The sequence below is a fragment of the Sesamum indicum genome, linkage group LG6 (assembly GCF_000512975.1).
Source record: "Sesamum indicum cultivar Zhongzhi No. 13 linkage group LG6, S_indicum_v1.0, whole genome shotgun sequence".
NCBI classification, from domain to species: domain Eukaryota; kingdom Viridiplantae; phylum Streptophyta; class Magnoliopsida; order Lamiales; family Pedaliaceae; genus Sesamum; species Sesamum indicum.
The window spans coordinates 4,765,339-4,777,771 of record NC_026150.1 but is presented as its reverse complement, the minus strand read 5'-3'; the positions used below and the strand labels follow the sequence as shown (position 1 = coordinate 4,777,771).

The 12,433-nt window shown below is 34.9% G+C and overlaps 2 protein-coding genes across 2 annotated transcripts in view; one reads left to right on the top strand and one right to left on the bottom strand.

Moving 5' to 3' along the window:
• Positions 4,613-9,598, top strand: LOC105163737. Its single transcript, XM_011082186.2, has 2 exons — positions 4,613-4,885; positions 7,451-9,598. Exon 2 carries the CDS (start codon positions 7,475-7,477, stop codon positions 9,431-9,433), a length of 1,959 nt encoding a protein of 652 aa, XP_011080488.1. The 5' UTR covers positions 4,613-4,885; positions 7,451-7,474; the 3' UTR covers positions 9,434-9,598.
• LOC105163739 (4-diphosphocytidyl-2-C-methyl-D-erythritol kinase, chloroplastic) overlaps positions 9,747-12,433 on the bottom strand; it is a 6,180-nt gene continuing 3,493 nt past the window's right edge. The window contains exons 9-11 of the mRNA XM_011082187.2: positions 11,023-11,122; positions 10,386-10,471; positions 9,747-10,070 (exon numbers count right to left, since the gene is read on the bottom strand). Of these exons, the coding sequence (XP_011080489.1) occupies positions 9,976-10,070; positions 10,386-10,471; positions 11,023-11,122 (281 nt within the window). The 3' untranslated portion in view covers positions 9,747-9,975. The remainder of the gene's footprint in view (positions 10,071-10,385; positions 10,472-11,022; positions 11,123-12,433) is intronic.

Here is a 12,433-nt window from a genome sequence, read left to right as displayed (position 1 = left end):
ATTTAATTAATAAATTATTAAATAATAAGAAGTTATTTGTTATTAGGACGCAATATATGTTAAACTCGTGTTACGTGGATGATAGTTGATGGCGCTCAATCGTCATGTTTGATCAATCAAATGTTTGTCCAGTCAATCATTGGTGTGGTCTGTCCGTTGTTTGAAATGATGTCTTTTTGATAAAATAGTATGTCATTTGGATAAAATGATGAAAAAGTCATAGCATTTTAGGTACAATTTTTTTTTTTTAGTTTGCTAAGTATGCTCAATATTAATTTTAGTCCGATAACTAGACTCATTTTTTTTTTTAAAAAAAAAATCCAATGACTTGAAAAATTGATTAAAAAAGATCCTACAATAGACAGGTTTTTGGCAAAGCACTTTTGGTCCAATTGGATAGAGTCGTTCTCATATTTGGTCTCCCGCTTTACTGATTGACACTTTTAATCCCAAAAATTTAAAATTTCGACACTATTTGTCCCATGCCGTTAAATGTAACGGTAAATGGTCATATGCCGTTAGTTGTTGTTGACTTGACAAAAAAATGCTCAAATTTTATTTTATCCCCCTATAATTTTTAAAAAAGACTAAAACCTCACCTGTATTTTGAAAATAGGCTAAAACATCACCGCTATGTTTGTTTTTATTTTCAAATTATCTCTGAGATGAGTCAAAACATACTCAATGTTTGTCATCATTTAAAAACACCTTTATTTAGGTGTTTTAAACTGTTTTAGCATAAATACACACGTATATATATACACATATATTTATATAAATATATATAAAAAAACATGATTTGACTATGAATTGACAATGAATAGTAATTTTTGTCTCCCAAAACACAACATTAAACATACAATACTTATTTTAAATTATCTTAAAAAACAAATCCAAACATACATACTATCTCTAACACACACTTATTTATCTTTGTTTTTCTCTTTCTATCTCCATAAAACACAACAAAACACTTAGAAAACGAATCCAAAGATTACGAAACTTTTCCACATTTTTATAACTTTTCACCGCTCAAGTAAGCGGAAAAGATGACAAATTTTCCCTTCGAAAATTGGTTTTACATGCATTTTATGTGAGGATCCTGTTAATTTAGATGGCCAAACTAATGATCGGACCATTTTTGCAAAATTTGAAATTTTTAAGGACTAAAATTGAATTATTACCTAATACTGACCCAACCCACAACTAGACCCCCTCCCCCACCCTAGACTTAGGCGTTGCGCCTTGTGGGGATGGAGGGTAGGGGGTTAATTTTACTATATTTATTTTTTTTATAATTTATAAATTTTAAATTTAAAAAAAATAAAAAAACTTAAAACTTAAAAATGAATCAAAGTAAATTTTAAATATTTATAATAGTAATTTAATTTTGAATATGATTTATAATAGATATTATAATTATATAATTATATTTAAATAAAATAATAATATATAATTATTACAGTTTATTAATATTTATATTCAAATAGATATCTAACTTTGGATGACCTTTAGTATATCAATGTTTTATATGTTGTTAATTTTATTTTTAAACATTTAATATATTGTATTTTGATATTTAAATAAATATATATATTTTTTAGGAAAAAGAAAAATACAAAAAAAAAAAATAATACCAAATTATAAGAAACAAAGAAAGGGGAATTTATAAAATCAATAAAGGTATTTTAGTCAAGTCAAGTTCAAAATGAACTTTTGCAAAACACGGACCTTATGTTTGTTTTCGGTTTTGGGCCATCTCAGAGATGGCCCAAAACAGAAGCAATGTTTGTCATTGCTTGTTTTGCCATGTTTTTGTCTTGTTTCTAAGTATTTGATTTTTAAATACAAATATATTTTATTTTAACCACTTAATATTTTATACGTAATATTTTCTACATCATTGGAATAATTAAAAATTTTAAAAAATATAATATAATGTAATTATTCTACGCGGTTAATTCATATATTACATTATTTGAATAATGTATTTAAATTTATCACCTCGAATAGAACAACTAACAAAAAATATTGTTAATCCGTTATTAGGGTGCATTTAATTATTTTTAAAAGTGTATTCATAAATTATTTTTTTTCATTTCCATACATATATAATTAGAAAATAATATTTATTTTAATCCACTCACAACTAAATAAATTATATATATTTTTATACATATATATATATAAATATATATAAAAGAGACATGATTTGACAATGAACAGTATTTTTTGTCTCCCCATTACCCAACATCAAACATAACATACTTATTTTATATTATCTCCAAAAACAAATCCAAACATACACACTATCTCTAACTTATTTTTATTTATCTTTGTTTTTCTCTCTCTATCTCCACAAAATACCCAAAAACAAGTTAAAAACAAAACCAAACATAATGGGAAGGTTTCTAGCATATTTTTAAAATACGCGTGAGGGTTTTAATTTTTTTTAAAAAATACAAGGGGTAAAATAAAAATTGGACATTTATTTGTCAAGTCAACAACTGTTGACTAACGACACATGATCTTTTGCCATTAAATTTAATGGTGAGGATCAATAATGTCGAAATTTTAAAATTTTAGAATTAAAAGTGTCGTTCCCATAAAATAGAGGACCAAAAGTGCAACTTTGCTCGATTTTTCCTTTCATGGTTGGAAATATTATATGGCAGGTTAGTTGGATATAGTTGGCGGATTTTTAAGCTTATATGGCAATTGAAATGAGGTAGAAGACATGTTGAACATATATAACAACTTAATTATAAGGGATAAATTCCCCCGTCAGTCAAATTTAATTGAATTTGCTGATATTAACAAAAAATACCTGGATGAGAATTGATATTTACCGCCGATTGATTGATTATTAACTTATTGCAAGTCAAACAATTTTTTCGAACTAAACTACCCTTATAATGGTGAAGATATACAGTTTTCACATAATTTAAGGCGTGAAGGCATATAAGGTTAATTTGATTATAAAAAGATTTATTTGACTTGTAATAAGCACACGTGTATAAGTTGCCAGAAATTCAACTAATTACCTGCCACATGGGCAATTTATGGCTAGGTTTCAAAATCTCTTCGAAAAATTTCTTATAAAATCTTAATTCGGACTCAATTTCATCAATTTTAAAATTTAAAAGACTTAAAAAAAATAGACATAATTTTGGACTAAAATTAATATTTCAAATATTTAGCGAACTAAAAAAATATTTTTTCCTTACATTCTATAAGCATCCTTTTTGACTAAGCATATTTATTTAATGACACCTATTCAACTTGTATAAATCGTCCCCATATTCATTTCATTTTTATTCGAATCAATTTTAAAGATAGGGGTGACAATTGAACTGGACTTAAAAAAACCACGTAGACCCACCCCACCAGAAACAGGTTTGGATCCACAAAAGTGGAGACGAACGGGTCCTAAAAATTAGGATTTTTAGGACCCGTTCGAATCTGAGGCAAGTCTTGAGTTCATGAGGACTTGCCTAGTACATAATTATTATTCTTGTCTTTTTTTTAATTTAAAAAAATAATAAATTAGATCGATCGAACTACGCTCGCCCCAATAGATTTGTAGTAGTGCGGGGTGTGGCAGAATAAAGTTCGAGGTGAGGTGGTCGGGTTCTGGGTCTTTTTCACAATTGGCAGAACTATTTCAGGTTCACTCCATTCTGCCCCATTAACAACTTTATTCAAAGCATCCAGAGCAATATCAAGCATTCTAAAATTTTTATTCGTGAGAGTTACAAAATATCATTTTGATTCGTTGGTTCTCAAATGCTTATGGTGCTATTATTTTGAAATTGTAAAATCATTATATATTGGTAAAGAAAATTCGGCTATCGTTAGCACCAATGTGGGACAATATTATCTTAACGAGAACGAGTTTAATTCTTTCGAGACTTTCTGATACACAATTATCGCATATTGCATTTTCTTTTCACAACAATATTCGAATAATAATTCTTGAAAATAAAACTTCCATCGTAAAGAACATAGGATATCGAAAATTTATTATATCTTTTTCATAATTTTACCTTCAGTAAATTAATCTATAAAATACCAACAACTTAACTACTCAACTAAAATATATCGTTGGATAATTTTATACTATGTACTAATAATTTTGTTTTAAATTTTTTATAAAAAATTGTCCACAACGAATATTAGGGACTGTAAAGCTGATGGATTAAACATAAAGGACTAAAATGATATAAAACACAAACTTTAAGGACCTTAACGATATTTGACCTTTTTATATTAATGTGAATATTGAGAGTACGAGGCCGTCAGCTCTCTTTTACTTTATTTTTTATTTTTTATTAAATCCACACAGTTTTGCTGCCTTCCCCTTTTCTCCAAAAAGAACCCGGTCCAGAGCTACACTCACCTACAACAGCCCCCACAGAAAGTCCATGAACTCTACGCAGTATTCACTTGGACGTTACCATCCAGGGTAGAAAATGTGACTAAGGTACAAGATAAATGGAGAGTTGTAAGGAAGGACAGGTGTAGCAGGTGGTTTCCACACATACGTGGCCGTTCGGCTGTTTTTATTATAATACACAGAAATCCATTCCCCCAAATCAGACCCAAAAAATAAAAAAGGAAAAATAAAAAGGAAAAAAACCCTAATCCCCGGGTCGATTCAGTTTCATTTTTCAGCCTCGCGTTACCTATCTTTCTCTCTCTCCTCTCTCTCTCTCTCTACACTTCCTTTTTGCACCTCTTTCCCTTTCTCTCTCTCTCTCTCTCTCTCTATATATTTCTCTTCCGAATTCTCAACACTCTGAAACCATATCCGAACCTCCATTTTTGAACGAAAACGAATTGGATTTGACAGCGTCCTGTGTATCCACCTATCGATCTGTTAGAGGTGAGGTCCTACATGTTTTTTTGTGTTTTATTTTTTATTTTTTATGTGATCGATTGCTTGTGGGTGGGGATGGGGGTGGGAGCTGTCTGGGCTTTTTTCGTTTTTTGGATTTTTTTTTTGATGTATCTATTTGTTTAGTGCTGGGGGCTCTGAATTGGAGGAACTGGGTGTTGGCGTTTGATTTTGTAGTTGTTGTTTTTTTCTTTTTCGGGGGCGTGTTTTGTGGATTGGTTGGTTTGCTGTTTTGTGTTTATGATGCGTTGAATTTTTGGATTGATTGATCTGCATGTTGTCGGGTGCTTGGTATGGTGTGGATGGGGATAGAGGTGTGTAGATTTGATGTGTGCTGACTTGTGATTGGATTATTTTCTGATGAGTTAATTACATGCATTGTTGTTTATTTGGTTGGGGGTGGATGGTTATTTGTATGTGGATGTACATTTATTCCCCTTCTAAAAATTTGTTATTGGGGGGAGAAGGTGAGTTGGATGGTAATGGTGGTATTACATCAGAGGAACCTTAGATGGAGTTGAAATTGTTGATTGCTACGATTCTTTAGTCTTTCCTTGGTTGCAGGGGTAACTGATCTGTGTGTGTTTAGGCATTTTTTTGTGCTAAGAAAGTCCAAGTATTACACTGTTTGGAAGGAACCAATGTGGATATTGATTTTATTTTTCCCTGCAGTTGTGGTATTGAGGAATTAGGTGTTAGGATTAATGTGTGTTATGGTAAAGTAGTTGAAGTAAGATTTAAAGGATAAGTGGATGTGGATGTGGATGTGATGAAGGGAATATTGAATGGTCCTAGGCCTTGTAAATACTTGATACAATAGGATGAGAATGTGCCATTGAGTTCAGGCTTGATGGTTGAACTTAAAAGATGTTGATGTTATATGGATATCTGTAAGCTATGGGAATCCTAAATGTTGGAATTACTATGATTAAGTGTTATTGAAAAGGTGAAGACCTATCATGCAATGGGTTGAATGCCTAATGGCTTTGATGTGAATTCTAAGTCACATAATGTGGGAGCAAGGGCTGGTAAGAGAATGTCAAAATATCTAAATATTTGAGAGTAGAGCAGCTTAGCATGTATTAAGAAATAATTACTGTAACTTTTAAATAAATAATAATTTCAGCACCCATATTGTATTTTGGTATATTCGTCTTAACAAGAACAAGCACAAGTTCAAATATTGGTCAAACTCATCTTATAACTTGCAATTTTGAGCCAGGTTTTCCATTTTTCCTTGCTTCTTCTATATATATATATATCAAACTTTGGAATTTTTTCTTTATGAAAATACATATAGCATTTTGATTGATTAGATCTTGTATTTTTTAACATCTTGGGCCAGGGAAAATTCGCCTATGGAAACGCTTGATAACCACTATTTGGAAAATAGAGAAACATAAATTTGAATTGATAATTTGAAGTTTGTGTGGGTATCATGTTATATCCTTTTGGTGGAAATTATGTGTTCATAGCAGCTTAATATTTCTACAACAAAGGAAATATTATATTTAGTTGTTGTCTTTCTTTATTACTTTTTGCTATCTTGTGCAAGTATATGAAGCCGTATTTACCTCTTGAGATTTATTCTCTTGTCCATTTCTAGTTCTTTCTTGTCGCAACCGAACTGATTGGCATTGATACTGAATCCTGGTTACGTGGATTTATTGTTTCTTAAACATATAACTAATAATTAGGGTTTTTGGGACCTCTTACACTAGATTCATTGGAGCTGCCATTCTCTCTTTCCTTCTGCCGACTCATCTTTGAATCACATACAGCTAGACTGTCGTTTTCCTTGCTTTATGGTGTGTCATTATGTGGACGATAGTCTGGTTTGACTACCCAGCATTTAAATTATTAACCAAGGTGTACCATTCTTTAGAGAAAGACTACCTGGAATCTAATTTTATCACCCATGTCTAGCACTTTGAACCAAGATCTTTTGTTTGCGTTTTGTCTCTATTCTTGAAGAGTAATGTTCCTCCAGTTTAAAAACTCATTGTGAAAGTTAAATTGGTTTTAAGGACATCTGTAGCTTCTGGTTTATTGTAAAAATCGCTGTTGGAACTGTTTAATGCTTCATGTGGTACGTAAAAAATCTAGGTTGGTTTACTTTTCTTCTAGAAGATTTGGAAAGATTCGCATGTACAACTCTATTTCTCGTCATCTTTAATCCCAGAAGGTAGGAAATATTCAATGGTTTGAAAACCATAACATCGTGACCTCTGTACTCCACCTTGGGTATCAATCTAGGATTGCAAGATGCACAGCCAGCATCTCTTGATTCATTATCTGGAAGTCATTCAGCTTATTAGTCATTGCGCCCTTTATTTGTTCAGTAAGTTACCTGTTGTTATCATAACTGTTCCAGTTGCACTGCTTGGATTAAATTTCATGTTTCTCCAATTTCAAAGTGGATGATTGTTTTATACTCTTTATCATAGCAAGTGATTTACTGAAAAAGAGATAGTATCCCCAGTTCATTTGAACTTATGTGGTTGAGTTAGCTTGTGTTCATTCTAATGTAGTTCTCGTCCTTCCGCATTGCAGGGATTAGAAATTGAAGTTGAGGTCATGTCTCCAGCATCCAGATCTAAATCCAAAGACAAAAAGGTTGGCAAGGAACCTCCAAAGGGTTCTTCAAAGCCTTCAGGTCATGTTAACACCAGCAGTGGGATCCCGGCAAGTGGATACAATCCGCTTTTGGGAACATTTCATACATTTGAGACAGCACCTGTGCCCTCTTCCAGTCCACTTCATGTGAATGGCCGTTTCCGTAACATAGATGATACAGATGATCATAATGGGAGTTCATTGGGGGGGAGTGGCATTGAATACGATTCTGTTTCAAATAACGGCAGCTGGTCTGGTGAGTCAGAAGACCATAAAGAAAAAACATCTCATCCCTCACGTCAGGAGTCAGTACCTGGAGCTGACAATGACAAAAGAGAGAAAATACGCCAGAAGAATGAGAGGAAACATCAGCGACAAAAGGAAAGACGAGCTCAAGAGCTGCATGAACGGTGCAGTGGCTATCTCATGTCCAGGAAGCTAGAAGCACTTGCTCAACAGCTTGTGGCTATGGGTTTCTCTCAAGAACGGGCGACAATGGCTCTTATTCTGAATGAAGGTAGAGTAGAGGAATCAGTAGCGTGGCTTTTTGAAGGAGGTGAAGAAGACAAGCGCAAGGAACATAATCTTGATGGTGGGGGGAATTTGAAAATTGACATATCAGAAGAGCTTGCACGGATTACAGACATGGAAATAAGGTACAAGGCCTCCAAGCAGGAGGTTGAAAGAGCTGTAGTTGCCTGCGAAGGCGATCTTGAGAAGGCTGAGGAAACATTGAAGGCACAGAAGCTGGAGCCTCCTGCTACTCCTCCCAAGCCCGAAGAAACTGGTGATCCTCCTATTGTTGCCAATGGCAAGCTGCCAGTTGCTATTAGTCAGCATGCAATGCGGGTACAAACGAAGCCTACTTCATCTGCCACCATGCCACAGAAAAGGGACGAAAAAGATTTCAATTATACTAAAGTTCCAGTAACAGTAGGGCCTTCTGTGGATACTGGGACAAAAAACATGCAGGCGTTGAAAAAAATACCAGCTAAATTGGAGTGGACCAAACCACAGCAGGTCACAGTGCCTGCAGAGAAAAGGTGGCCAAGTTCAGGATCTAATCCTTCTGTTTCCTATTCATTAGCATCACCTTTGCAGGCTTCACCTCCTCCATCCAAGACGGAAGCTCGTTATCTGGCTGTTGGAAATGAATTGAAGAATTTGCAGCTTGGATCGGTTAGAGAACCGGTCATTGTTATGCAGCGACCTCAATCCATTAACGCGAAGCAGGTTCCTAGCTCAAGTGTTAGCTCATCTCCACCTGGGCCGGCCGGGGGTTGGTATCTCAATGGTGTTGATACGGTGAAGCCCAACGGGTTAGTGCCGCCTGTTGCTGTCTCTAGAAGTCTTAGCCCCAATGGTGTTAGTTCAAATCCAATGTACAACCAACTCCATTACCAACCACAGCAGCATTTCCTATCCAACAGTAGTTCAATAGACTCCCAAGCAACCACGAGGGGAAATGGTTTGTGGAGCAGAGGAAATGCATCGCCGACGCTTTCCGCCGCTTCCTCCCTTGGGCTCTTCTCTGGGCTGGGTGCTAATGGTTCGTCTGGGTCCTCATCTCCAGTGGACTGGAACACCGGCGGCTCGATGTTGCAGTTTGATTATACCAGCATAGACTGGAGTCTGGATCTTGGGACATTAACATCAAGGCCCAATGGCTTGTGGGGTGGTGCGAACTACTCTTTGCAAAACAACTCCCGCACATATGATTCGTTTGCTTATGGTCTGGGTGTGAAGTCTGCTATGAGGCCAGTTTTATCCAACGGGAATGGTGGATCGATTCCTGGGTTACAAGAGGGGTTAGCTTCTTCAGAACAACCTGCTGGTGGTTCTCGGGAATGGACTTCTCCTTTTGAAGAGAGAGATCTTTTCAGTTTACCCAGACAGTTTGTTTCCTCCCCTTCTCTGTAAGATGAAAGGCGAGGAGTTCTAAGAATAAAGAAAGAGGAAAAAAAAGACAAGAAATGTGCTTGCATATGATGTTGGTGTTGGTTCATCTGATGCTTTTGCCCCTTGTTGATCTTGTTAATTGCCAATCTTTAGTGGAAAAAGCATCGAAAAATTTCTTTGGTTTAATGTCCATTTTTTTCCCTTCTTTGCTCTTAATTTTCCCCCAAAGTTGCCATTAGCCCGTAACCTAAAAGCCTGTTGTTTTCTCTTGATATAGTGGTTGTGGTGAAAATGACCAGAGTAATCCAACCCATCAGATTGTACTTAATTGTTGAGATAATAAAACACAATGTATATATTTCTTGCATGTCTCACTAGAATGAGAAAAGCAATGGTAGAACAAGATGTCTTGTCTTGTCTTCACTCGAAACTACAAAGGTACATGTCTATTGATTATAGCAAATAAATTAACAAAAATCGAATAAGAGAGAAGCTAACCATGAAGGGCTACTACCATTATACAACTGATGCAATTTCGACTCCATATGTATATGTATGACAGACTATTGAACAGAAATCTCCGTTGGTGAGATAGCAGCATTTGTCGAAATAGGTTCTGCATACCACTGATTAGGCGAGCGGGTGATGAAGTTGGCCTCTTCGTTCATTGTACAGCAAAGTCAAATAAGTCAGAAACGAGAAGGAATATTTCAATCATCCACCTCTTAAAGAAGGTGGCAGCACTATATTTTCCTCTCAGAACCACAGATGGAAGAATACAATTGCTAAATGGTTAAATACTAATTCAACTTCTGTAAATATTGTGGAGTATTCCATGTAATAACTTTCATCAGTTAAACACTTGGGATCAGACTTAATTCTACTTTCTCCATGCATATCTAGGCTCTTATTTGAACAGATATGTAAGAATACTGATTAAACAGCTCTAACGACCTTATCGTTAGTGATTTACCTGATAAGAAGACATTCTTGTACTCATCATCATCGTACACGAACTGAGGGGGGTCAGGAGAACCCACCCCCACAATGGTGCTCCCACTGCGCACAAAGAAGAAATATTTAGTTTTCATTTAACTATGCTTCTGAGTTATTGTTTATATTTAATCTTGTATTTCCAAGTTATGTAGTATTTCACTTAACGTCCCATGATATTAACATTAAAGAAGTAATATTATCATCTTGAAGCTATCTTTCCATAGACAGTAGAGAATTATTTAGGAGAAAGTTGGCAAAATTTTTTAGTTTCACCATACAAAGTGTGGGAAGGGAATTAGATTGGGGAAATTAAGTGACAGACTATTACTCTGCATCAACTGAGAAAGGAAAGTCGGCATCTACCTCTGTTTCTTTCGGTTGCGCTTTCTTATATTCTACAATGGGTAAAATATTTGTAATAAGTCATATTTTATAATGTAAATCAGGTTCTGATGACTGAGTGAATTGTTAAATCTTATTGCAGGCAAAAGCAAATTGTAAAATGACGAAAGGACGAGACATTGGGTTATCTGAATGCTACCAGGCTATGCTAATACTGAAGAGCAGAAATATTCATGAACCTTCAGATACTTTAGCAGGTAATTGAAAGGTACCTTCCAGACATGAAAACGGCATCATACTGTCCTCGGCCTGCAGCAGCTATGCGCTGTTTTAATCTTTTTAATGATGGAAGGACTTCAAAAGCAGGGGGTTCTGCAATAACACCAGCAGTATGAAAAGACAACACTCTCATCAAGGTATAAACTACTCTACTCGAAGCTAATAATGCACGACTCCAGCAGACATTATGATGAGGATAAGGTCTATTCTGCCGACCCGCATAAGGTTTGAAATGCTTTGGCTGGGATAGCAATTCTTTCAGGTAATTGCGGAAGTCGGAGATTGATGCTTTAGCAGCATATAGAAGTAGAGACTAGCAATGGAGACCTTATACCAACATGAACAACCCTTTATCTAGACCAGGTGCTTTGAGGCTAAGCTAAATACACTACATGTTATATGTAAATATATACGAAATTGACTTAGAACAATAGCAAGCTATGCTTTTTCAGATATATATTTTGTTGCATAATTTCTCACACATTCAATTGGTTAGAAACACATTCATATGCTGAAGTTAAATTCCAACAGCAATTACATACATTCATAAATGTATATATATATATGTATATAGATTGTAGGGTTGAAGAAGGCAACAGTAACACCTACAGGCAACTCAAATATTTTTGATTGAATAAAGACGAGAGAACAATTATTGCTTGATTTTCCATTATGGATTCTATTTCAAAGGTAACGAGCTCGTTTGCACAGACGTACACTTTTTTAAAGTGTCGACTTTAAGCCATTTTAAAGTTGGAACGGGAATTGGTTAAAAGAGTAGCCTTGGTTAGAAAATAACTTGGGCTTGAGCTTATTCATGCAAAAACTAAAACATCCTTTTCCTTTTTCCCTTTTTCCTTTTGTGTTTCCTTCCCCCTCCTTTTCTTCTTCCTTTATTTTTTCTTTCTCACACCTGCCATCCCCAACCAAGTGTACTAAGCACCATACCCTCCTCAAACCCCTACTACTCAATGCCCCCAACCCGACATGGCAACAAATCCTGGAAACCCTCTAGCCTTGTTGTATGCCCTGGCTCAACCCATTTGATGATGCAATCAATCAATGTATTTAAAAAGATTATATATACATGTAGATATAGACGTATGTACATTTCATAGATTTATATAATATGGGTGTGTGTTTGTGTAAGTGTTGCCATGGTGGTGGTGATTTAGGTTTGGAAGCTAGAGCACTGTTCGATGATAGTAAATTTTTGGATAACATAAATGTCCAGAAACAAGTTAAAAAATTTGACAAAAATGTCAAGCAACTGAGAAGCGCTAGTTTTGTTGTTTCTAAACTTTGAATAGACAAAAGTTGAAATCCAGCTTTTGGAAGCGAAAAAAGGAGTTTTAAACACCTCTTCTTGCTTGAAGTGAAATATAAAAAAGAAAAATTAACAAG

Bases quoted from the DNA above. Each gene is read 5' to 3' on its own strand.
- LOC105163737 (XM_011082186.2), top strand. From the start codon at position 7,475: ATGTCTCCAGCATCCAGATCTAAATCCAAAGACAAAAAGGTTGGCAAG.